The sequence below is a fragment of the Taudactylus pleione genome, unplaced genomic scaffold, assembly GCF_031769625.1.
Source record: "Taudactylus pleione unplaced genomic scaffold, aTauple2 ptg000407l, whole genome shotgun sequence".
Lineage (NCBI taxonomy): Eukaryota > Metazoa > Chordata > Amphibia > Anura > Myobatrachidae > Taudactylus > Taudactylus pleione.
The window spans coordinates 619,155-646,691 of NW_028284809.1; the positions used below are offsets into that span (position 1 = coordinate 619,155).

General features: G+C 48.2%; 1 protein-coding gene across 1 annotated transcript in view; it reads left to right on the forward strand.

Moving 5' to 3' along the window:
• Positions 1 to 5,030: 5,030 nt before the first annotated feature.
• Positions 5,031 to 27,537, forward strand: part of LOC148506342 (uncharacterized) — a 63,011-nt gene continuing 40,504 nt past the window's right edge. The window contains exons 1-3 of the mRNA XM_088446832.1: positions 5,031 to 5,147; positions 14,469 to 14,798; positions 21,387 to 21,434. Coding sequence (XP_088302958.1) covers positions 5,060 to 5,147; positions 14,469 to 14,798; positions 21,387 to 21,434 — 466 coding nt within the window. The 5' untranslated portion in view covers positions 5,031 to 5,059. The remainder of the gene's footprint in view (positions 5,148 to 14,468; positions 14,799 to 21,386; positions 21,435 to 27,537) is intronic.

Sequence of the window (27,537 nt, forward strand, 5' to 3'; positions counted from 1 at the left end):
AAGGGGGACTCTGGACTGGCACACAGGGGGGAGTCTGGGCTTCTACAGAAGGGGGGCTCTGGGCTGGCACATAAAGGAGGAACTGTAGACTGGCACATAAGGGGGTCTCAGGGCTGGCACATAAGAAGGGGGACTCTGGGCTGGCACATAAGAGGGGGGACTCAACTGGCATATGAGATGGGACTCTGGACTGCTACATAAGGGGGAACTCTGCTTGCACATTGGGGGGACTCTGGGCTGGCACACAATGAGGGAACTTTGGGCTGGCACATAAGGGAGGGACTTTGGGCTGGCACATAAGGTGGGGCACTGAACTGGCACATAAGGGGGGACTGGCTGGCACATAAGGTGGACTCTGGACTGGCACATAAGGAGGGGGACTTTGGACTGGCACAAGGGGAGACTCTGGACTGGCACATAAGGAGTGGACACTGGCTGCCCAAAAGGGGGGTCTTTGGACTGGCACATAAGGGGGACATCTAGGCTGGCACATAAGGAGGACACTCTGGGCTGGCACATAAGGATGGGGACTTTGGACTGGCACATAAGGAGGGCACTCTGGATGGCACATAAGGGGAACTCTGGACTGGCACATAAGGATGGGGACTTTGGACTGGCACATAAGGGTTGGACAACTCTGGACTGGCACATAAGGGGAAGACTCTGGGCTGGCACATTAGGAGGGGACTCTGGGTTGGCACATAAGGATGGGGACTTAGGAAGGGCATATAAGGGTGGAACAACTCTGGACTGCCACATAAAGGGATAGACTCTGGACTGGCACATAAGGGATAGCCTCTGGGCTGGCACATAAGGAGGGGACACTGGGCAGGCATGTAAGGATGGGGGACTCTGGGCTGACAGATAAGCAGGACACAATAGGAGGGACAACTCTGGGCTGGCACATAAGGTTGGAGACTCTGGACTGGCACATAAGGGTGAAGGAATATGGGCTGGCACATAAGAGAGGGGAATCTGGGCTGGTACATAACGGGTGACTCTGGGCTGGCACAGAATGGGTGGACTCTTGGCTGTCAGATAATGGGGGGATACTGGGCTGGCACATAATAGGGTGACACTTGACTGGCACATAAGGGGGTGACTCTGGCCTGGCATATATGATTTGATCAGCAAAGAACCCTTACCTAATTGCTGGGAGGCAAACTAGGCGACAAATATGTGTTGCTGTCCATTCAAAGTAATGTTCTTAATACGGTATCCAAAAAACAAAAACATTGGACGCCGGTCCCTGAGCTGCGGAGACAGCTGTCTGCTTTACTGACCCCTCACCGCACAGCTCAATCCCAGGTCCTGAGCAATACCGCTAGTGACCAGCAGATGTCGCTCTATCATTGCATGTTCTGCACGGAAATAAATGCCCTGAATTGCACTAGTTATCTTGTTTCACTTGTCTGAATATGTTCATTATGGGTCTGATTGACAGCGCTACTTGTTACCATGCCGCCCTGACTCAATTCTACATTATTCTAATGTAGATTACATATATATATATATATATATATATACATACATACATATGTATATCTATATATATATATATATATATATATATATATATAAAATATATATATAGTTTATTGAGGGGCCTATTCATCAGAACTTAAAATTCCCTGGAGGTAATTAGGTTTAGAACCCGCATGGAGTTTTACCTAATTACCGGAGGAATTCATCATTCCTCCTCCCCGTAACCATCTATTCCGAAAAGCTGTCATTTTTGCGATGACAGCTTTTCAGGAAATAGATACTTTTCCCTCTCTACACTAACTTACCGCAGCAGGAATCAGTGCTGCACATGCGCTGTTACAACTGTAAAACCAGCGCATTGCCTACAGCTGCTGTAACTCGGTGTCCCCTCCCCCAACCCCTCCCCCCTGCTCACTTCCCCCCCGCCCCAACTTACCTGCCCGCGCAGCAACCTCCGACTCCGGTGGTTGCTCGGACACGTGTTCTCCCAGCAGGCCACAGTACAGTTTAGAAAGAAAAAAAAATAAGTTTTTTTTTATAAACTTTATTGTGTTCTGCTGGGAGAACACGTGTCCGAGCAACCACCAGAGCCAGAGGACGCACCAGAGCGCCAGAGGAAGACGCCGGGGGACCTGCCCAGCTGAAAGCAGGTAAGTGTCACCTACTATACGCCACCTCACAGTGGCGTATGGACAGAGCCGTAACTAGACTTTTTGGTGCCCTGTGCCAGAAAGTACATTGGCGCCCCCCTCATTTTTCAAACGGACATAATGCACCCAAAAATGGGCCTTGGCCTCATGGGGAAGGGCCAGGGAAGAGATAGGGGAGGCCAGGAGATGCTGGGGATGAAATAAGAGGAAGCTACAAGCAAGAATGATAATAAACAGACATTTGACAGGCCCAAACAGCGCCCCCTGTCCTGTGGTGCCCTGTGCGATGGCACCGGCCACACTACCTAGCTACAGTCCTGCGTATGGTAACACCATCAAATTCCGAAAATACATAATTTTCGGAATTTGATGAATAACATCATTTCTACATCCCCATACTAATGTACTAATGTACTAATGTACTCATTTATGGGGAGTGTGGAAATTAACGCAGGCGGACTTAACCAGGAGATATCAGTGATATATATATATGATATCAGTGATATCTCCTCCGTTAAGTCTCTTCATGAATACTAAAATAAAGGAAAATATCCTTAAAAACTTTATTTTAGTGTTGATGAATAGGCCCCCCTGTGTTTTACATAACATGTACATCACATATTACAGTCAATATTTTTTCCTGTTATGCCAGTAAGCAGAGATTTGGAGCACATAGTATTTATGGTATAAGTTCTGGCGACGTTACTGGTGACATTTCCAAGTCAAATAAGAGAATATTGAGGTGATGAGAACGTCCAATGAAAATGACAGGAATAGAGAAATACGTAAGGAAAATACCTGGAATTGTATCATCTTATAAACAGCAATAAGAAACTTAGATATTGAGCAAGTACAAACACAGGTAATTACTAAATGTTTATCGCACATTGCCACCCTAGGCCCCTGAAGCCTTGGATGGAGAAAGTGAAAGGAGTTCAAGTACCAGCCAATTGGCTCCTACAGTAACTGCCATGTCACAGGCTGTGTTTGAAAAATGACAGGAGCTGTTTGGCTGGGACTTTTTTCTCCGCTCACTTTATCTCCATCCAAGGCTTAGTATATAGACCCCAAGAGACTTATAGGATTTGTGGTGTTCTAATTGACAATTAAGATCATGAAATGAAATGATTTAGGGGCAGAACACAAAAATACCCTTGTGGTGCAGGATACGGAAAGAACACTGGGGAGGGGGAAGCAATAGATTATCTACTCTTATAAATGGCCTAAGTGAGATCCCTATACCAGTGAAGTAGGTCTGTGAATTGTACAACATGAGGCATGAGACATTGGTGGTCATTTTGTTGTAGACACTAATTGTATTACGGCTAATTCCTTATTGCTTTGGAGGGGAGCACAGTAAAACAGTAAGCAATGTGTGGGCTAAGAGGATTCAGCAATGTGTCTACTCTATATAAATACCAATCAGTTGATTGAAATATTTTAAATATCTGGGATTTTGTTAATGAGTCCAAGGGTTCTACGTATAAACCCCATTTGGGAGAAATGTTTTCGGCTCCTTTGTTAGGGTCCGGGAGAGTGATATGCAATCGGGAAGCCGACTGCCTAAATACCGGCAGCCGGCTTCCCGACTGTCATATCCCGGCAAGGGTGAAATGCTGGGTGTCTAGATGTAGACGCCTGGCATTTCCCCGACGCCGGGAGACCGGCGCCCGGCATCCCGATCGTAGTGATGCCGGGCGCTGCGAGCGGACAGCCGTGGGTGGGGAGGGTTAGGTTTAGGGCTCCGGGGAGTGACTTAGGGTTAGGCACCCCCCCGGGAGGGTTAGGGTTAGGCTAGGGGGAGGGAGGGTTAGGGTTAGGTACCCCGGGGGGGGACTTAGGGTTAGGCACCCCCCCCGGGGGACTTAGGTTTAGGCAGCGGGGAAGGGGGTGGTTAGGGTTAGGCACTTAGAGGGGGGATTAGGGTTAGGCACTTGGCACTTGGGGGGGAGGTTAGGGTTAGGCACCCCTAAGAAGGATTAGGGTTAGGGGTGTTGTGTTAGGTTAGACAATACTTACCTATCCACAATCGGGATTTCCAGCGCTGTCGGGCTTCCGCTGCCGGGAAACCGATTCCGATTCCGGGAGAGCTGACCGTCTATTAAAGTATAATAGTTGTAGAAGTTTTAACTTAAGTTCCATAACAGAAGGGGCCGGAAGTTTTGGCCCAGTGGGATAGGATTAGCTTTTTAGAAACTGTAACTGTCACTGTAAGAAATGGAAGTAGCTGCTTTATAAGTTTTCCTAAGTCCCAATTGCTAAAGTTAGAGCAGAGACAAGCTAAGCGATCTGGGAACACTTGTAATTTCCAAACATCATTTAGTTGTTCAGAATTGGTTTGAGGAGCATTCTGGAGAGTTACGAGGAATGATGTGGCCGCCACGTTCACCCGACATGAACCCAATCGAGCATTTATAGGACGTGGTGGAGAGGTCCATTCACACCCAAGATCCTGCACCTAGAAATATCAGGGGGCTGTGGGAAGCTATCCAGACGGCATGGGTCATCTCTCCAGAGGTCTTCCGTCCACTTGCTGGATCGATACCATATTGAGTTGCTGCACTTTGCCGGGCTAGAGGGGGTCCTGCATGATATTATCTATCTATCATGATACTAGGTATCTATCCCTTGAATTTTGGCACTTCAGGGTATGAAGAGAGGGTCTCATTAATAGAAACTTGTTCTCACCAGGGGGTCGTGCCACAGAAGATGGCGCATATGATATTAGGTCTCTGCGCTCAGCAATAGGGAACAGCGAGAAAGCTGAACGTAGAACGTTTTCCATGGAAGTGAATGGGTGTCAGCAGGGTGGTTGTGTAACGTATTTATCTTACTGTAAAAGATCTGTATGTATTGTAATGTCAGTATTAGATAAGGAAAGTGCTGCGAGGGTTCCTGCATGTGGTCAGCGGTGCTCAGCCTGTATGTGTACATGGATGGACAGGAGCGCACATTACACAGTGACCATGCCTTGGAGAGTCCCTACACTCTGCCTTCTCCTGTGCACCCTCTGTAAGTACAAGCTCTCCCTCCAGCAGCACTGTGACACAGCATATAGTACACACACGCTTACACCATTACGTGTAACACACACTTACACCATTACATGTAACACACGCTTACACCATTAATATAATACATGCCTACACCATTACATGTAACACACGCTTACACCATTACATGTAACACACGCTTACACCATTACATATAACACATGCCTACACCATTACATGTAACACATGCTTACACCATTACATGTAACACACGCTTACACCATTACATATAACACATGCCTACACCATTACATGTAACACACGCTTACACCATTACATGTAACACACGCTTACACCATTACATGTAACACACACTTACCCCAATACATAGAACACATGTCTACACAATTACATATAACACATGCTTACACCATTACATGTAACACATGCTTACCCCAATACATATAACACACGCTTACACCATTACATATAACACTTGCCTACACCATTACATGTAACACACGCTTACCCCAATACATATAACACACACTAACACCATTACATGTAACACACACTTACACCATTACATGTAACACACACTTACACCATTACATGTAACACACGCTAACACCATTACATGTAACACACACTTACACCATTACATGTAACACACACTTACACCATTACATGTAACACACGCTAACACCATTACATGTAACACACGCTTACCCCAATACATAAAACACATGCCTACACCATTACATACAACACATGCTTACACCAATACATATAACATACACATACCAGTACATATAACAAAAGCTTACATTAATACATACAAGGCTATGGGGGATGTCTGGGGGCGCCCAGGAGAGAAAAGGGATTTCCATCCCACCCCATAGAACAGAAGGAATAACGAGGACTATCTCCTGCGCTGGAGGAGGGTATAGCATCAGTCTTAGTTATAAGCTGATAAAATGTGATTGTGACACAATGCTGGGACCAGACTGTCCCTTACTATTTCACTGGTTATTTGTCTGAGGCCGTGAAATGCTAAGTGAGGTTTTTATCATTTTTCATGCTTTATTTTTAGGTTTATCAATTATTATGTTCTATTTTATCATGTGATACTGGTTTACATTTATTTGGTTTTAAATTTTATTTGAAATTATTTTTGAAAATTTTTCATCAATTATTGTCTTCACTAGAGAAAAACATTATGCAATTTGTTTATCCAGGAGAGTAGTTGTATGTTGTTTTATGTCATTAACCCCTTGCCTGGCATGGGCGCAATTTCCTGACCACACCTGGCAGTTCTTTATCTGCGCTGGTCGCAAAATTTCGAACAGTCAGATAGACATGACTGCAGGGAGAGAATCTTCCCGCAGCTGCTGCTCTCAGGGGGACCTTCCGGTACCTCTGCTTACCTGTACCCTCTCCCCAGGGTCGAAACTTGTGTTTTTGTCACCCCTGGTAATTTCCCCACAGCAGTGCCCCCATAGCAATGCCCCTTCAGTAGTGCACCTATAGTAATGCCCGCTGAGGTAATGTCCCTGTACTAGTGGCCATATGGTAATGTTCCCATAGTAATGCCCCTGTAGTGCCCATATGGTAATGCCCCCATAGTAATCCCCCTGTAGTGCCCAAATAGTAATGCCCCTGTAGTCCCCATATAGTAATGCCCTCTAGTGCCCATGTAGTAATACCCCTAGTAATGCCCCTGTAGTGCCCATTTAGTAATGTCCCTGTAGTGTCCCCTAGTAATGCCCCTGTAGAGCCTCCTGGTAATGCCCCTGTAGTGCCCATGTAGTAATACCCCTAGTTATGCCCCTGTAGTGCACATTTAGTAATGCCCCTGTAGTGCCCATGTACAACCCCCTGCTAATGCCTCTGTAGAGACCCCTGGTAATTCCCCTGTAGTGCCCCCTGGTAATGCCCTGTAGTGCCCCCTGAAAATGCCCCTGTAGTGCCCCCTGGTAATGCCCTGTAGTGCCCCCTGGTAATGCCCCCGTAGTGCCCCGATAATGCCCATGTAGAGCCCCCTGATAATGCCCCCTGTAGTGCCCCCTGGTAATGCCCCTGTAGTGCCCTCTGGTAATGCCCCTGTAGTGCCCTCTGATAATGCCCCTGTAGTGCCCCCAAAGTGCCCCCTGGTAATGCCCCCATAGTGCCCCCTGGTAATGCCCCCGTAGTGCACCCTGGTAATGCCCCCGTAGTGCCCCCTGATAATGCCCCTGTAGTGCCCCCTGGTAATGCCCCCGTAGTGCACCCTGGTAATGCCCCCGTAGTGCCACATACACACACACACAAAAAAAGAAACACTTACCTTAAACCCCGCTCCTGTGACTGCCGCCGTTGGGTCCGCCCGGCTGCTCCTCGGCACTATGGGAGAGACGTCACTACGTCTCTCCTACAGTGCCTGTGGGGAGAGCCGGAAGCTGGAGTTCAGGAGAGAACTCCAGCCTCCGGCTAATGCGGTGCTGCAGAGAAGAGCCGGGCGCCCGCTGGTAACAACATCTCAGCGGGCGCCCACCTTAGAGTCTCCCTGCGGCGCCGTGCTGGAGGTCACTGACGCCGGGTGCAGCGGTGCACCCGGTGCACGTGCACCTCCAGCCCCCCCCTAGTTGCGGCCCTGCTCTCCCCCTGTGTCTGCTGTGCTGCCGATCACTGCTGATCTGTCTGCAAAGCAGGACCCCCCACCCAGCATTAGCAGCCGCTGGGGAAAAGTAAATTAACCTCTCCCCCTTAGTGTACCTGGTGCCTGAAACTGGTATCAAATTGAAAGTCGCGATGTTTCCGATATTTTCGATGTCCCAATGGTGGTTACGATGTTCCGATGTCTTTTCTTTTTTTTTATGAAATCATATTTGGATAGGTCGAAATAGATGTTCCCCACTTAATTCACTCATAAATAAACTCTACGATTTCGGAGCGTTTTTTAGCAAAAAAAAAAATTGTCAGTTAAGTGGTTAATAAATATTAATGTTACATTGATACTAAGGGCTCTATTTACTACAATCCGCATTGGTAATGCAGATTGTAGTGTGATATTACCGAGTGAATTCGCATTGTGAATTCAGGCAATATCACAGGGATTTACTACAAATCCCTCGCAGGGACAGAGCTTGCGAGAAAGCTCTGTCCCTGCGAATCCCCTCTGCACAGCAGTCACTGTATTTTCACAAAAAAATACAGTAACTAATGCCCCGCACATATACGCCGACCAGCCACCGCTGCTACCTCCCTCCGGCGCTAAGCCCCGCCCCCATTGTTAAGTCCCCCCCATGACCCCCCTCTTCCTTAATTACACTTACCTGCATGATCCGGACTCTGGTAATGTCTTCCATGTCCTCCGGTCAGGTGATATCCCATACTGCACTGGGACCCGATCACCTGATGACCGGGCCGCAGTGCAGCATGGGAGACCAGCTGACCGGAGGGTAGACATCACCGGAGCCCAGACCACCGGTCCATGGAATCAGGTAAGTTTTATTTTACTTTTTTTTTTTACAGTGTATCAGCGTGTGGTGTGTGTAGCAGTGATCAGCTTGCGGTCTGTTTAGACCACACAGCTGATCACTGGGGCCGGCTCCTGGCTCTGCTCTCCCCGTTAGAGCAGGGCAGGAGTCCGGTAACTGGGGGATACCCTGGATAACGCCACCTCCAGGTGGCGTTATTATCACAGGGCTTTCCCCGATATTTTTTACAATTTATTTTTACTAACTTTGGTCGGATCACATTTCCCATTACAGTTATGGGAAATGCGATCTGATTACTAAAAATAAGTGATACTTAGGGGTTAGAGTAGAATTTTACGAATTCTACTCCAATTGCCCTGTAATAACTGTAGGTGATACTAAAATAATGTGAAAAGGGTGTGAAAACACAAACAAGCCTTTATCACTTTATTTTAGTAAAAATAATGTTAATAACTGTTAAAATAATGTTAATAAATAGAGCCCTTGGTCACTCTCTTTTAGGGGCCTATTCATCAAAACAATTATCACATGTGAAAATTATGGTTTGAACTCGCTGCGCATTCAAACACAGTTTAGGAGGCATTCATCATGCCTCATTCATCATGCCTCATTCATCATGCCTCCTGCTCTAAACTATCACCTCTGAAAAACTGCTGTTTCCACAAAACAGTTTTTCGGAAGTGTGAAACTTTTCACTGCCTGTATTCAAGCCCTCCCCCCCTCACGTGTGTACGACACCCCCTCCGCGAGTATCCGACCCCACAAGCTGGAGTCTGACCCCCCCCCGCGGGTTTCCGACCCTCCCTCCCCCCTGCGTGTGTCCAGCCCCCCTCCTTCTCCTTAGCCCGGCTCACCTGTCTTCTTTCAGTGAGTCTGGGCCACATGTCTGCGGTGCCCTGGAGCTCTCAGCTCTGGGGCTCCGCAGTACAGACACAGCAGGGAGGGATCTGAATATTTCCCTCTGCTGTGGCTGTCATGTAAATCCTCACAGGCCACCGTGTAAACAGCAGCCTGTGAATGTGATCGGGAGCTGAACGCCACCTGAAAGTGGCGTTCAGTAACACCATCAAGTTCCGAAAAAAAATGCTTTTTCGGAACTTGATGAATGGCTCATTGTACGAGTAAAAGGTTGATCATTGTATTGGTTGAAGCTGAGAGAATTATCAGGACAGGCTCAGAATACTGTACAGCTGACAGTCTAGTCACAGCACTGTGTAACAATGGGTATAGCAACCAAGACTGTGCCATACCCTCCTCCAGTGCCGGAGATATTCCTTTTTGTTTTTCCTACTAATACATACAACACACGTTTGCACCAATACATGTATGACAAGCTTATATAAATACATCTAACACATGCTTACACCAATTTGTATAACACACACTTATTATTTTTTTTTAACCAGGTATTTATATAGTTATAATATGTTAATATCTAACAACTAGTATCCTTGCACTTAATTTCAGTTTTTCATTATTATCTTTTATTCATCAAAAATGCTGCTAGTCCAATTATCCAGTACCCAGCCGGCCCAATTCAAACACACTACTCCAAATATACACAGGTTGGACTGCGCTGATAGATGTATATTATCAGTATCTCTTGACTGAGAATATTAATTATTCATCGAGGCTTCTTTCAATAAAAATATACAATATTTAATAAAACATATATCCCACTTTACAACACACACACAAAAAAAACATTAAATGTATTAGTATATTGAAACTTAAGCAAAAATATTTTTAGCAAAAATATTTTGCTTAAAAAGTTGATGGATAACGGCTTATAATATTACCACTTGTGGTTATATTAGTTCTCACACAAGAGGCCAGATGTACAGTACTAAGCTCTGAAAAGTGATACATCGACTGGAGAGTGATAAACCATCAGCCAATCAGCTTCCAACTGTCATTTTTCAAACACAGCCTGTAACGTGACAGTTGGGAGCTGAGTGGCTGGTAGTTAATGACTCTGCAGTTTATCACTTTTCAGAGCTTAGTACGTCTTGAAAAAGCTCCGTGTGGAGCGAAACGCGTCGATGAGAGGGTTAATACCGGCTGTGAGCGTCCTTGAATATCTGTACAGCCGCTACTGAATGCCCACATACTCTCCAGCACAAAGAACTTTTTGATACCTGGACTGAGGCTAGTATTTAATTACGTAGGGAAGGACCCCATGACATTAGCGGCAGCTATATCGCGTATAACACCGCTGTCTCCCCATCAGGTGTGGTGTGTACTACACAGGCTGAGACAAGCCGAGTGGAGTTACCACTACTATAACTCTGCCTCTAAATCAATATGTGCTGAAAGACGGGTAAGAAGAGGATTAATGCATTAATTTACCTGCGGGTGAACAGATCAGCTATATCTTCTGATTATGTAATAGTGCTGTTTCATCTATAAATGACTCTATGAGGGGTATTCAATATGAAACGTTAACTTCACTGCCGAAGTTAACGTTTCATGTCGGAGTTTTTTTCTGCGTAAAGGTATGGTGCGTGCTCCCGCTAATCCACGCATTCAAAATAAAATTAACGAAAACGGGAAACTCCGAAGTTGGATTTGCATAAAGTTACGAATTGTTCCTTAAAATAATTGTAAGACCCCCCTAAAGTTGTAAAAACATGGGGGAACACTATGGGTACCCCCGTTTTAGCCTTTAATTGAAAGTCGGGGATTTAAATAGCCGCAGCAGGTGTTTTTTTTCCCGACATTGAAGAAGTGATGCAGAAGAGCACTTAGGTTATTTTTTTCGTTTTTTTAAGTGGTCCCATCAAATTTGGGGTACATGAAAATGGGTACTAGCATATTTTGATGTCCCTAAAGTAAGTTTTTAAAAATTCTGCATTTGTGCACCTGTCGCTAATAATCTATTCTAGAATACACCTGCCGCTAATAATCTATTCTAGAAAACACCTGCCGCTAATAATCTATTCTAGAAAACACCTGCCGCTAATAATCTATTCTAGAAAACACCTGCCGCTAATAATCTATTCTAGAATACACCTGCCGCTATAAACCAATTCTAGAATACACCTGCCGCTAATAATCTATTCTAGAAAACACCTGCCGCTAATAATCTATTCTAGAAAACACCTGCCGTATACTTGCAGAATAGCCCTGAACCTATTTCCCTATTGTTTAACAATTTTTTCCCATTTTTTTTTTTTGCACCCCAATTTTTAAATTATTTTTTTGGGGTGTCCCTATTTTTTTTTTTTTACTTTTTTTGACACAGTTCTTTTTTAAATGTCAATCTCAGGGGTGCAGGCTATTTTTTTTAAGGCTGCACCCCTAAACCCCAATTCTGCACTTTTTTTCGACACCTATTCAATGGTGAAAAGTTATCCCCGTTTTTTATCAAAGACTTTTCAAAACTGCGATAAGTCTTTGAAATTGAATACGGTGTAAAACTAAAACCAGCAATATTAACGCAAAAACGTTAAAAAGTGCGATATTAAAGCAAAAAACGATGTTATCGCACCCATATTGAATACCCCTATATATACTGTATATAAAAATTCTCTTGGACTTATACATATAAATATACATATTCAATTTGGATGCGATAAGTCGGAAACGGCGATAAATTATCACCGATGACGTCATTTTCGCATGTTTCAATTATCCCTGTATTCAATTACAAGGACTTTTTGCCGGTTCGAAAAGTCTTTGTAAAAAAATGGGGATAAGTTTTCACCATGTTTTACATGGTGAAAAAAAGTGCACAATTGGGGTTTAGGGGTGCAGGCTTTAAAAAAAATAACCTGGTCCCCTGGGAATATCCCCTAAAAATGAACTGTGTGCTGGGCTGCTGTGAGGGAGGGGGAGCGGCGCCGGATCCGGGCCCCCGCCGGGCCCCTCAGGAAGCCCGGGCCCGGGTAATCTGTACCCAATCCCCCCCTCTCTCGGCGCCCCTGCCTTCCCCCGGGGGTGCCTAACCCTAACCCTCCCTCCCCCTAGCCTAACCCTAACCTCCCGGGGGGGTGCCTAACCCTAAGTCCCCCCCGGGTGCCCTAAATCTAACCCTCCCCCCCGCGGCTGTCCGCTCGCGGCGCCCAGCATCCCTTCGATCGGGATGCCGGGCGCCTGTCTCCCGGCGTTGGGGAAATGACAGACGTCTAGATATAGACACCCGGCATTTCACCCTCGCCGGGATATGACAGTCGGGAAGTCGGCCACCGGCTATCCGATTGTATACCTTAGCGGCAGGTGCTTTTTTGCAGAATTTTAAAAAAATTAGTTTAGGGACTTAAAAATATGCTAGTACCCATTTTCATGTACCCCAAATTTGATGGGACTACTTTTTAAAATGAAAAACAAAAAACTAAATGCTCTTCTGCATCACACCTGCCGCAGCAATTTAAAAATGCAGAACACATTCTGCAAGGCTAAACGGGGGTACCCAGAGTGAGCCCCCATGTCAGGACATCATTAGGGGGGTCCCATGATGAATTCCCCTCTTTTTCCTGATACTTACCTTTCCGCAGGCTCCTGCTTTCGCCGGCTCCAAATTGAATACGGGGATAAAGCGGACGCGCGCCCGATACTTTATCCCCAGAAAAGCTCCGATGTGGAGCGAAAAGTCCATGCTGGACTTTTCGCTCCCTAATTGAATACGGGCCATAATGTGTGAGGACTAATATAACCACAAGCGGTAATATTATAAGCCACTATCCATCGACTTTTTAAACAAAATTTCAGTATACTAATATTACTAATATATTTCATGTGTTTTTGTGTGTTGTAAAGTGGGATATATGTTTTATTAAATATTGTATATTTTTTTTATTGAAAGAAGCCTTGATCATTTATTAATATTCTCAGTCAAGTGATACTGATATATACATCTTACACTATTAGCGCAGTCCAACCTGTGTATAATTGGAGGAATTTATATAGTGCACATATATTCACTAGCGTGCATTGAACCAGGCACTATATACGCTACCACATGTACATACACATGTGCACACACATAATCACAATTTTTTTGTCAGTATCCAAATAATCAGTATTTGGAGGAAACCCAGGGAGGCACAGGTAGAACATACAAACTCCACACAGTTAGGGACATTGTGGGAATCAAACCTAAGACCTAAGTGCTGTGAGGCAGTTTTGCTATTTATTACACCATCCGTGCACACTTACACTAATACATATAACACATGCTTACACTAATATGGGATGCAGTCAAAATTCCTGACTGTCGGGATGCTGGCGCTCAGAATTCCGGCACCGGCATCTCAACGGTAAGTAGCGGGGTTAGGTGGAAGGTTAGAGTTAGGGGTTAGGCACTAGGGGGTGAGGGTTAGGACTCATCTTATTGTGCAGTTGGTCCGTACTTTCAAATAGGGACAATTATTTAAAACTTGTAGACTCTGTCTCTCACCTAGGGAGAGTGGGTAGATATAATGATCATGGTGGATTAAATAATATGCAGCCATTTTTTCCTGCTATTCTCCAGTTAGTGGCTCGTGACTGGTCATCCCACCTCCCTGCTCCCATTTAACCTGCCCCCCTCCTAAACCATTAAACATGGTGAACAATATTAATTTGCCGGTATTACAGAAACTTAGGAGAAATAGTTCATGGGCAGTAGAGCAGCTGTAATATATTAGGATGATGGAGGATGTCATCTATGTAACGTTCCCTTGCAGCTCGCATGAGTGAGTGTGGATTTAGTTGTGAGTGATGCCCTTGGCTGTGCCCCAAAGATGCAAGTTTAGTCCTACCACGTTTATCTTCATTATAAGAAATGATGTGATGCCGATATAACTGTAAGCACACGTAGATCGGTGGTCGGCTTCTTGCCCTTTGAATCAATAATCAATCTCTTTTTTTTTTTCTTGTAGCATTTTATGCAAAATCAGATGCCTCCGTTCCCTCTCCCCAGCTCCCCAGTCATATACTCATGTCTACCGTGATTGTGGTGGACAAGCCGCCAGTGAGGCTGGACATTCTGTCAGTGCGCTGGGAGCATGATGGACGCCCCCTGGTGGAATACAAAGAAGGAAATGTGACAATTTATGACTCCCGGGCCTTAGTGCCATTGGAGCAATTTAAGGATGGGAACATCTCGCTGGTCCTGACAAACCTTACCCTGGGCGACAGTGGAAACTACACCTGTGCGATCCAATATGGCAAACAGCAAGAGAAAACCCGGTATATACTAATTATAGAAGGTAAGGAAGACACCTAGGACTATCAATGATCAGTGACTCCTTCATTTTGCCCAAGTACGCAGATATCTGTGGATGTGGGATTAGGACCCAATTTATCAACATTTTAGGTACTGCAGATATACATGTAATTTAAATAAAATTACATGATGCTTCCTAAATAAATCGGTCCAACGAATGGCAACATTAAAGGCCAGATTCAATTAGACGTGATAAATCGATAAATTATCGCCGGCGAATTTATCACACTTATCGCCGGTTTTGGTACGATATTTTTGCCTATTGCGGCAATGCGTGCTCTCGTTTTTTTATTCCGCCACATCCTATCGCAAAACAGGCGCAAACGCATACGTGCGATCATTTTTCATGGCGAAACTGGCGAAAATTTCTCCACCTTTTGGCAAGTCAGTCTGTACCTCGAAAAAAGCATAACTGACATAGGAAATTAATATAGAAGTGTACTAATGGCCGTAATAAAAGTATTTTGGGTTCTTAAATTGTGTCAATTAGCTGTTATATGCATGTATGCATAAGTGTTGAAAAATGATAAAAAGCTATATATATATATTTTTTTTTAAAACTGCTGGACATAAATTGGGGGATGCATTAAAATGGGTGCTAGTATATTTTTGTGTCTATAAAGCGCACTTTAAAAAAAATACACCATCCCTACAGGCCCCCAAAATACCAGGCCCACTACTTTAAACCCATTTTCCACCACTTTTATTTTTTTCGACCCAAAACTGAAATGTAATTTTTGACCAAATTAAGCTAATTTAAAAAAAAACGTTTTGGGTAATTTATCATTAGGGGGATTGGGATGTCCAAAGGATTCTGAAACAGAGGTTTTATCCACAATTTTTGGATTTCTTTCACCTGCTCTGTTTCTGTCTATGATCACACATGCAATAATTATCGCGGAAATGGGGCTTATCGTGTCTAATTGAATCCATCCCTACATGTCCTTCCCTAATCCAGATTATGGTAACCTCTGCTCTGATGTGTACAGATTTCCCCTGAACTCTCCCCAGGCAGCTCCCCAGCAGTCGTAGTCACGATTTGGAGTAAAAAAATGTCCAATCTGACTTAAGATCTGTCTTGAGTCCAGTGCATTGTGTCCCAGATTGGCTAATCTGCCCTACAGCACGGCAGATCTGAAGATGCAATGTGCGACCTGCGGGGACTCACGATTTACTCACGATTCGGGCATATGGTACACGATTTGTCATCACGATTTGTCGAAATCGTCCAAATCATGTAAAATATTGCTATGTGTGTGGGCAGCTTTAGAGTTATATAGTGGAAAGAGCAGGATCCCCAGCAGCACAGAGTATATCAGGAGATGAGTGATGTGTAAGTGAAGACATGGCTGTATGTGACAGGGGCAGTGACATGATATGAGGAGGGGAATGGGGGCAGCAGGAAGCCACAGACTGAGAGTTATATAGTGGGTTGAGCAGCACAGAGTATATCAGGAGATGAGTGCTGTGTTAATGAGGACAGGGCTGCATGTGACAGGGGCAGTGACATGATGTGAGGAGGGGAATGGGGGCAGCAGGAAGCCACAGACTGAGAGTTATATAGTGGGAGGAGCAGCACAGAGTATATCAGGAGATGAGTGATGTGTCAGTGAGGACAGGACTGCATGTGACAGGGGCAGTGACATGATATGAGGAGGGGAATGAAGGCAGCAGGAGGCCACAGACTGAGAGTTATATAGTGGTAGGAGCAGGGACCCCCAGCAGCACAGAGTTTTTCAGGAGATGAGTGATGTGTTAGTGAGGACAGGGCTGCATGTGACAGGGGCAGTGACATGATGTGATGAGGGGAATGGAGACAGCAGGAAGCCACAAAGTTATATAGTGGGGGGAGCAGTGTTCCCAGCAGCACAGAGTGTATCAGGAGATGAGGGATGTGTTAGTGAGGACAGGGCTGCATGTGACAGGGGCAGTGACATGATATGAGGAGGGGAATGGAGGCAGCAGGAAGCCACAGACTGAGAGTTATATAGTGGTAGGAGCAGGGACCCCCAGCAGCACAGAGTATATCAGGAGATGAGTGATGTGTCAGTGAGGACAGGGCTGCATGTGACAGGGGCAGTGACATGATGTGAGGAGGGGAATGGAGGCAGCAGGAAGCCACAGACTGAGAGTTATATAGTGGAATAGTGGTAGGAGCAGGGTTCCCCAGCAACACAGAGTATACCAGGAGATGAGTGATGTGTTAGTGAGGAAAGGGCTGCATGTGACAGGGGCAGTAACATGATGGAAGGAAAAATGGAGGCAGCAGGAAGCCACAGATTGAGAGTTATAGAGTGGGAGGAGCAGGATCCCCAGCAGCACAGAGGACAGGGCTGCATGTGACAGGGGCAGTGACATGATGTGATGAGGGAAATGGAGGCAGCAGGAAGCCACAGACTGAGAGTTATATAGTAGGAGGAGCAGGGTCCCCCAGCAGCACAGAGTATATCACGGGATGAGTGATGTGTTAGTGAGGACAGGGCTGCATGTGACAGGGGCAGTGACATGATATGAGGAGAGGAATGGAGGCAGCAGGAAGCCACAGACTGTGAGTTACACAGTGGGAGGAGCAGGGCCCCCAGCAGCACAGAGTACATCAGGGGATGAGTGATGTGTTAGTGAGGACAGGGCTGCATGTGACAGGGGCAGTGACATGATGTGATGAGGGAAATGGAGGCAGCAGGAAGCCACAGACTGTGAGTTATACAGTGGGAGGAGCAGGGTCCCCCAGCAGCACAGAGTATATCAGGGGATGAGTGATGTGTTAGTGAGGACAGGGCTGCATGTGACAGGGGCAGTGACATGATGTGAGGAGGGGAATGGAGGCAGCAGGAAGCCACAGACTGAGACTTATATAGTGAAAGGAGCAAGGCCCCCCAGCAGCACAGAGTATATCAGGAGATGAGTGATGTGTTAGTGAGGACAGGGCTGCATGTGACAGGGGCAGTGACATGATGTGATGAGGGAAATGGAGGCAGCAGGAAGCCACAGACTGAGAGTTATATAGTAGGAGGAGCAGGGTCCCCCAGCAGCACAGAGTATATCACGGGATGAGTGATGTGTTAGTGAGGACAGGGCTGCATGTGACAGGGGCAGTGACATGATATGAGGAGAGGAATGGAGGCAGCAGGAAGCCACAGACTGTGAGTTACACAGTGGGAGGAGCAGGGCCCCCAGCAGCACAGAGTACATCAGGGGATGAGTGATGTGTTAGTGAGGACAGGGCTGCATGTGACAGGGGCAGTGACATGATGTGATGAGGGAAATGGAGGCAGCAGGAAGCCACAGACTGTGAGTTATACAGTGGGAGGAGCAGGGTCCCCCAGCAGCACAGAGTATATCAGGGGATGAGTGATGTGTTAGTGAGGACAGGGCTGCATGTGACAGGGGCAGTGACATGATGTGAGGAGGGGAATGGAGGCAGCAGGAAGCCACAGACTGAGACTTATATAGTGAAAGGAGCAAGGCCCCCCAGCAGCACAGAGTATATCAGGAGATGAGTGATGTGTTAGTGAGGACAGGGCTGCATGTGACAGGGGCAGTGACATGATGTGATGAGGGAAATGGAGGCAGCAGGAAGCCACAGACTGTGAGTTATACAGCGGGAGGAGCAGGGTCCCCCAGCAGCACAGAGTATATCAGGGGATGAGTGATGTGTTAGTGAGGACAGGGCTGCATGTGACAGGGGCAGTGACATGATGTGAGGAGGGGAATGGAGGCAGCAGGAAGCCACAGACTGAGACTTATATAGTGAAAGGAGCAGGGCCCCCCAGCAGCACAGAGTATATCAGGAGATGAGTGATGTGTTAGTGAGGACAGGGCTGCATGTGACAGGGGCAGTGACATGATGTGAGGAGGCAGCAGGAAGCCACAGACTGAGAGTAATATCCTGCGATGCAGTACTGCAATTCACAGCATCGCGCAGTTGGGACCGTGCCATGATAATGCAAATCGCATTGTATGTCCCCAGCACAAGTGTGACATGAAGCAGCGCAGTATGTTGTAGGGGGTATGGACACTTTTGGGCACTACCTATGTCCTGCAGCTGGTGATAATCCTAGTCCTTTCACCTCAAGGACAAAAGAAGGAACTAACAGTGGATATTGGCATTTCAAAAACATATGTGAATAAAACAAATACAATTACACTCGGAGTATCTGATGCCCTGAGGAAGACCCAAAGGTCGAAACGCGTTAGCAGCTGCAGGTGTGCACATTGGGAGGTGACCAGACCAGGGATCCAAGGACTTTGTAAGCATTTGGACCTTACTGTGTTTTCTGACCCCTTAGGACTATCCGGTACCGGTAACCTAAGGGTCCCAGTGCTCACTAATAGGGTATGTGTCTGTCATCCTCTATTTTGTATTATTTTTCTCATCTCCCTCATTGAAGGGTAATTGTATTTGTTTGATTCACTCCGTTTTTTGCACATATGTTTGTAAAAATCCTTAGCCGAAGGGTAGTTTTTAGTTATGCTTGTTGTTATAATAAATGGGACATATAACATATCATGACATACTGGTGTACGAGCTTTCTTCAGAGATTTTCTTCCAGCGCTAGTGCGATTTTCCACCAATATCCAATGTTGTAATATGAGTCCCTCGATATACTGTAGAGAGATGAACAAATATTACATTAGAATGTAGAAGGTCACAGGCCATGAATGGACAATCAGCACTGAGTAAAGTTGTAGAGTCATTATAGGGGATAAATTTACTAAGAATTGAGATTGGTCGAGATGCCAGTCTCGGGTGATTTAAGGGTTGATTTTCATCTCGCAAACTTACTAAAGGTAAAGTGAGGTGAGATAGAGAGAGATTTCTCTCTTCTCACTCGTAAAACTCGGGGGAGATAGCTAACTCGAATCAACTCACCATCGGGCAAATCGGAAGTACTTTTCACCTAAAATATACCTCTCTCACCAGCACCAGGCTGCAGGGCCAGTCCTGGTTTTAAATATAGGGGGAAAAATAGCGTAGGGGTCCCCCTACATTTAAAACCAGCACCGGACCCAAAATGGCTGGGGTGTAATTACTTATTACTGGGTCTCCAGGGCCAAAGCATTCTCACCCCAAGCTGCTCAGGCCAAGCCGGGGATCTCAGGGGAGGTGGGGACCCCCTAAAAAAGGTGTCCCCCTCTCCCAAAACCCCAGGCTTGGTCTGAAGCCCGGCTCTCTTCCCCGCACTCCTGGGCTGTGGGTATGGGAGTAATATTGTGTAAAATCAAGGAAACTATTGTATTTTACCGTGGAACTACAGGTGCCAGCATGCCTGCTATTTGGCACTTGTACCCCCACTGTAAAATAAATAGTTAAACAAAGACATAACACACACACCGTAGTTAGTAAAGATTTATTACACACATACATCAATCACACATACTGTACTTACCTTCTACCAGATGTCATTTTTTTATACAATGAACCTGTTTTTTACAGGTACAACACAAGCAGCTTACACATATCTCACTGATATATCTCACTGATATGTGCAGGCTGCTTGCTAGGGAGAGTTGTGCAGAGAGAAATCACTGCAATCTCAGGTGAGTTAACTCACTCGAGCTTGCTTAAAAATCACCCGAGAAACTCGGCCTACATCACCATCGGCAAACTCGTTTAGCCTCAGATTTGAGAGATAAAAAGTGAGTAAATCACCCGAGCTTTGGCGAGTTCCAGCGAGATTACTGTCTTTGAAAATCGGGACCATCTCGAATCTTATTTATCAACGAGTTTTATCAATGAAAACGAGTGACAAAACTTGTTGCATATGATAAGCTCCAGCCAATCAACTTCCAACTGTCATCTCTTTGAAAAATGACAGTTGGGGGCTGTTTGGCTGATGCACCATTTATCATACACAGCGAGTTTTATCACTCGTTTTCAGTGATAAAACTCGTTGATAAATGGGGGCCTAAGGCCCTCATTCAGAGCCGCTCGTAAGCGGCCGCTCGATCATTATGAGCGATGTTCGCTCATCTGCGCATGCGTACGGATTGTAACTGAACCAGCAGTGCGGCCGAAAATCGTTTGTTCGCTAAATAGCGAATGCCTGCTATTTTGAGTGACAGGAGGAGGCGTATGTGGGTGGTAACAGGGGAAAGTGCTTGAAAATGGGGAGTGGAATTCAGAACGCAGGCGTGCTTAAAGGTCAAAACGGGCGTTTTATGGGTGTGCATAATTAATACAGCAGTGTCATTGACCACGTCACTGGGTTATTTTATAGTTAGAACTGCTCGCAAGATAGCGGTAGGAAAAACCAACCACAAGAATAGCGAGCAGTTCATACGCTGTTCGATGTACTCGATTAATCTAATAAATAGCGGACATGACGTATGATGCTAGCGGCCAGGGGGCGTATTTTTCAAAATTACGACCGCTAGTTTTGTTCGCTCGTTCAGACGTAGAGGCGTGAACAGTCCGCAAAGAGCGAACGGTTCATTTGAATAGCCACCCCTTTTTTCTGAACGAACGACCGCAAATAGCGTCCGGCTCTGAATTAGACCCTAAGTCTGCAGTAGATTTGCCATTGCCTCAGTTAGGAACTAATGCCTCTACTTTTCCCTTTCCTTTCAGAGAACATGATCCATTTGCTGAACTTGGCGTCTGACTCCAGAAAGACTGGTAAGAGTTACCTGGCGCACATCTACACTAAGTCCAGGCTAGTGGTAGGCAGAAGGAGGCAGCTGCAATAGGTGCCACGAGGTTTGATAGCCTCTGAGTGCATCTTGATCCCTCCCACTGATACTGCTAGTAGCTGCTAGTAGTGTGGCTGCTGGAGTCTATCTGCATTATGTACCGGATTCCCAGCATTTGGCCGACAGCAGGAAAGCAGACCGCCATTTGGTTTTTAAAGGGGAAAGCAATGGAAGTTTGCATTTATTGTTAATTAGGGCCTGATTCAGACCCGGTCGTGAGCGCTGAGCGCTCGCAACCGGGTCGATGGTGGCCCAGAGCGCACTCGCACGACAGAGCTGGCTCCGTCGTGCGAATGCGCGAGACCCAGATAGCTATGGGCAATCCGTCGCTCCGGGTCTCGCAGCAAAGGGGGCGTGCTGTTGATGTTGAGTGACAGCACGCCCCCTTTGGTGGGTGGGCCGGGGGGGGTGGCTGGCCAGACGGAGGCGTTCCCATGAGAACGCCTTCCGTCTGGGGGCGGCCCCACTGACATCACAAGTGATGTCAGTGGGAGAGCTTTCGGCTCTGTTAGAGCTGAAATCTCTCTGGGGCTTGCGGCCACGAGACCCTACCACAAGGGACTCGTCGCAAGCCCGATGGTCGCGATGGTCTTGACCATTGCGACCATCATCCTGGCCGCTCGCATTAGCTGTGGGTGGTAATCCACAGCAATGCGAGCGGCCAGGAGGCCGCTCCATAAAAAAAAAGACACCCTAATTCAGAGCGAGCGCTCTGTCAGAGCGTCCGGCTCTGTATCAGGGCCCTAATTAGTACTTTTCTTTTGTATTTGTGTCTGTATTTCAGTGCACTTTACATGTGACTTTATTATTTATGAATAACACTGTCCAGACAGAGACACACTGATCGATATGCAGTATCTGTATGTACTACAAAAGCACTATATTGTGCAGCAACCCCGTCAAGCCGTAGGTTCGTATGTTACTGGTTTTCTTAGCGTCAACCTGGTGACTGGTACTTTAATTTGGCTCCGGCATTCCATGGAAAAAGCGCTATCACGCCTCACAAGGGCGTGCTGTGAGTTACAGGCAGGGGTGTAGCAAGGATGCAGGAAAGGGCGTAGGAAATCAGTCATTGGACTGGGAGCGGATCATCTGCACCCATACAGGGGATGTGGTGAGGGCAGAGCAGTGCCTGTGGCTCCGTCCACACCATGGCCTCAATATGGAGGCACTGATCTCTTTATATGCTCAAGGCCCAGCCACAGTGAGGAGGGGACATCAGAGTAGAGGTGTTAGTGGTCTCTGGACCTTATTTAGAGGCGTCGCACGGAGCGATTGGACGTAGCGAGCGATGTTTTTTTCAACTGCGCATGCGTGTACATGGCAGTGCGCATGCGCAAGATTGTCTTCCCGACCGCAATCCTCTTGCTCGCTAGTCACTACGAGGTCGTAGCTGTGATTGACATTTTGTGCCGTTTGTGGGTGGTTACAGGATGTGTGCTTTCATTGTTGTGGGTGTTTCCGCGCTTACAATGTGCTTTGCGACTGAGCGCTCGTTTTGCATATTCTCGGTCACTTTGGGTGCGACCTATCTCTCCGGTGCGACCGCCTCTGAATGAGGGCCTCTGTGAGGAGGAGAGATCTATGTGAGGAGGAGGGTCTGAGTGAACAGGAGATATGTGTGTGTTTGAGGGGAGGGGGTATTGAGTGAAGGGGGAGATGTGTGTGTGTGGAGGTGACTATGTTAGAGAAGGGGAGTTGAGTGATGAGCTGTGTGTAAGGGGGGGACTGTGTTAGGGGAGGGGAGCTGAGTGAGGGGAGGAGAGCTCTGTTTGAGGGGGGGAGCTGAGTGGGGAGGGGAAGCTGTGTGGGAGAGATCTGAGTGAGTGGGGAGAGCTGTGTGTTGGGGGTCTGTGTTGGAGGCGGGGAGCTGAGTAAGGGGAGGAAAGCTGTGTGTGAGGGGTGACTGTGTTAGGGGAAGGGAGCTGAGTGAGTGAGGAGAGCTGTGTGTGAAGAGGGACTGTGTTAGGGTAGGGGAGCTGAGTGTCTGGAGGAGAGCTGTGTGTGAGGGGGGCTGTGTTAGGGGAGCTGAGTGTTGTGGAGGAGAGCTGTGTGTGAGGGGGGCTGTGTTAGGGGAGCTGAGTGTTGTGGAGGAGAGCTGTGTGTGAGGGGGGCTGTGTTAGGGGAGCTGAGTGTTGTGGAGGAGAGCTGTGTGTGAGGGGGGCTGTGTTAGGGGAGCTGAGTGTTGTAGAGGAGAGCTGTGTGTGAGGGGGGCTGTGTTAGGGGAGCTGAGTGTGGGGAGGAGAGCTGTGTGTGAGGGGGGCTGTGTTAGGGGAGCTGAGTGTGGGGAGGAGAGATGTGTGTGTGAGGGAGGGGCTGTGTTAGGGGAGCTGAGTTTGGGGAGGAGAGCTGTGTGTGAGGGGGGTCTGTGTTAGGGGAGGGGAGCTGAGTGAGGGGAGGAGAGCTGTGTGTGAGGGTGGGACTGTGTTAGGGGAGGAGAGCTGAGTGAGGGGAGGAGAGCTGTGTGAGGAGGGTCTGTGTTATGGAAGGGAAGCTGAGTATGGGGAGGAAAGCTGTGTGTGAGGGGGTTCTGGGTTAGGGAAGGGGAGCTGAGTGAGGGGAGGAGAGCTGTGTGTGAGTGTGGGACTGTTTTAAGGGAGAGGAGCTGAGTGAGGGGAGGAGAGCTGTGTGTGAATGTGGGACTGTGTTAGGGGAGAGGAGCTCAGTGAGGGGAGGAGAGCTGTGTGTGAGGGGGGACTGTGTTAGGGGAGAGGAGCTGAGTGAGAGGAGAGCTGTGTGTGAGGAGGGTCTGTGTTAGGGGAGGAGAGCTGAGTGAGGGGAGGAGAGCTGTGTGTGAGTGTGGGACTGTGTTAGGGGAGAGGAGCTGAGTGAGGGGAGGAGAGCTGTGTGTGAATGTGGGACTGTGTTAGGGGAGAGGAGCTCAGTGAGGGGAGGAGAGCTGTGTGTGAGGGGGGGACTGTGTTAGGGGAGAGGAGCTGAGTGAGAGGAGAGCTGTGTGTGAGGAGGGTCTGTGTTAGGGGAGGAGAGCTGAGTGAGTGGAGGAGAGCTGTGTGTGAGTGGGGGACTGTGTTAGAGGAGAGGAGCTCAGTAAGGGGAGGAGAGCTTTGTGTGAATATTGGACTGTGTTAGGGGAGAGGAGCTCAGTGAGGGGAGGAGAGCTGTGTGTGAGGGGGGGACTGTGTTAGGGGAGGGAAGCTCAGTGAGGGGAGGAGAGATGTGTGTGAGTGGTGGACTGTGTTAGGGGAGAGTAGCTCAGTGAGAGGAGGAGAGCTGTGTGTGAGGGGGACTGTGTTAGGGGAGAGGAGCTGAGTGAGGGGAGGAGAGCTGTGTGTGAATGTGGGACTGTGTTAGGGGAGAGGAGCTGAGTGAGGGGAGGAGAGCTGTGTGTGAATGTGGGACTGTGTTAGGGGAGGGAAGCTGAGTAAGGGGAGGAAGGCTGTGTGTGAGTGGGGGACTGTGTTAGGGGAGGGAAGCTCAGTGAGGGGAAGAGAGCTGTGTGTGAATGTGGGACTGTGGTAGGGGAGAGGAGCTGAGTGAGGGAGGAGAGCTGTGTGTGAGGGTGGGACTGTGTTAGGGGAGGAGAGCTGCGTGAAGGTAGGAGAGCTGTGTGAGGAGGGTCTGTGTTAGGGGAGGGAAGCTGAGTAAGGGGAGGAAGGCTGTGTGTGAGTGGGGGACTGTGTTAGGGGAGAGGAGCTCAGTGAGGGGAGGAGAGCTGTGTGTCAGGGGGGGACTGTGTTAGGGAAGGGGAGCTGAGCGAGGGGAGGAGAGCTGTGTGTGAGTGTGGGACTGTGTTAAGGGAGAGGAGCTGAGTGAGGGGAGGAGAGCTGTGTGTGAATGTGGGACTGTGTTAGGGGAGAGGAGCTCAGTGAGGGGAGGAGAGCTGTGTGTGAAGGGGGGACTGTGTTAGGGGAGAGGAGCTGAGTGAGATGAGAGCTGTGTGTGAGGAGGGTCTGTGTTAGGGGAGGAGAGCTGAGTGAGTGGAGGAGAGCTGTGTGTGAGTGGGGGACTGTGTTAGAGGAGAGGAGCTCAGTAAGGGGAGGAGAGCTTTGTGTGAATATGGGACTGTGTTAGGGGAGAGGAGCTCAGTGAGGGGAGGAGAGCTGTGTGTGAGGGGGGGACTGTGTTAGGGGAGGGAAGCTCAGTGAGGGAGGAGAGATGTGTGTGAGTGGTGGACTGTGTTAGGGGAGAGGAGCTCAGTGAGAGGAGGAGAGCTGTGTGTGAGGGGGACTGTGTTAGGGGAGAGGAGCTCAGTGAGGGGAGGAGAGCTGTGTGTGAATGTGGGACTGTGTTAGGGGAGAGGAGCTGAGTGAGGGGAGGAGAGCTGTGTGTGAGGGGGGCACTGTGTTAGGGGAGGGAAGCTCAGTGAGGGGAGGAGAGCTGTGTGTGAATGTGGGACTGTGGTAGGGGTGAGGAGCTCAGTGAGGGGAGGAGAGCTGTGTGTGAGGGGGGGACTGTGTTAGGGGAGAGGAGCTCAGTGAGGGGAGGAGAGCTGTGTGTGAAGGGGGGACTGTGTTTGGGGAGAGGAGCTGAGTGAGAGGAGAGCTGTGTGTGAGGGGGACTGTGTTAGGGGAGAGGAGCTCAGTGAGGGGAGGAGAGCTGTGTGTGAATGTGGGACTGTGTTAGGGGAGAGGAGCTGAGTGAGGGGAGGAGAGCTGTGTGTGAGGGGGGCACTGTGTTAGGGGAGGGAAGCTCAGTGAGGGGAGGAGAGCTGTGTGTGAATGTGGGACTGTGGTAGGGGTGAGGAGCTCAGTGAGGGGAGGAGAGCTGTGTGTGAGGGGGGGACTGTGTTAGGGGAGAGGAGCTCAGTGAGGGGAGGAGAGCTGTGTGTGAAGGGGGGACTGTGTTTGGGGAGAGGAGCTGAGTGAGAGGAGAGCTGTGTGTGAGGAGGGTCTGTGTTAGGGGAGGAGAGCTGAGTGAGTGGAGGAGAGCTGTGTGTGAGTGGGGGACTGTGTTAGAGGAAAGGAGCTCAGTAAGGGGAGGAGAGCTTTGTGTGAATATGGGACTGTGTTAGGGGAGAGGAGCTCAGTGAGGGGAGGAGAGCTGTGTGTGAGGGGGGCACTGTGTTAGGGGAGGGAAGCTCAGTGAGGGGAGGAGAGCTGTGTGTGAATGTGGGACTGTGGTAGGGGAGAGGAGCTGAGTGAGGGGAGGAGAGCTGTGTGTGAGTGGGGGGACTGTGTTAGGGGAGAGGAGCTCAGTGAGGGGAGGAGAGCTGTGTGTGAGTGGGGGACTGTTTTAGGGGAGAGGAGCTCAGTGAGGGGAGGAGAGCTGTGTGTGAGTGTGGGACTGTGTTAGGGGAGAGGAGCTGAGTGAGGGGAGGAAAGCTGTGTGTGAATGGGTGACTGTGTTAGGGGAGAGGAACTGAGTGAGGGGAGGAAAGGCTGTGTGTGAATGTGGGACTGTGTTAGGAGAGAGGAGCTCAGTGAGGGGAGGAGAGCTGTGTGTGAGTGGGGGACTGTGTTAGGGGAGAGGAGCTCAGTGTGGGGAGGAGAGCTGTGTGTGAGGGGGGGACTGTGTTAGGGGAGAGGAGCTGAGTGAGGGGAGGAGACCTGTGTGTGAATGTGGGACTGTGTTAGGGGAGAGGAGCTCAGTGAGGGGAGGAGAGCTGTTTGTGAGGGGGGTCTGTGTTAGGGGAGGAGAGCTGAGTGAGGGGAGGAGAGCTGTGTGTGAGGGTGGGACTGTGTTAGGGGAGAGGAGCTCAGTAAGGGGAGGAGAGCTGTGTGTGAATATGGGACTGTGGACCTCATTCAGAGTCGGTTGAAGCGGTTGCACGGTCGTACGGGAAAAGGGGATGGATATTCAAATGATTCCCTCGCAAGTTGCATCCCTAAGTTCGGATCGGTAGCTGGCCGACCAAGGGGTGGAAGCGGTCGGAATTCAAAAAAATACGCCCCCTTCTCGTACACATTGCACGTCATCTCCGGCCATATAAGGATTAATCGAGACCATCGGGAACCATCAGAACTTTTTGTAGAGCTTAAGGTTGACCATACCCTCTCTTAAGCTCTACGATCATGTCAGTGTAAAAACCTCCCATGTCACATGTGCCACGACGCTACTTTGTTAATTAT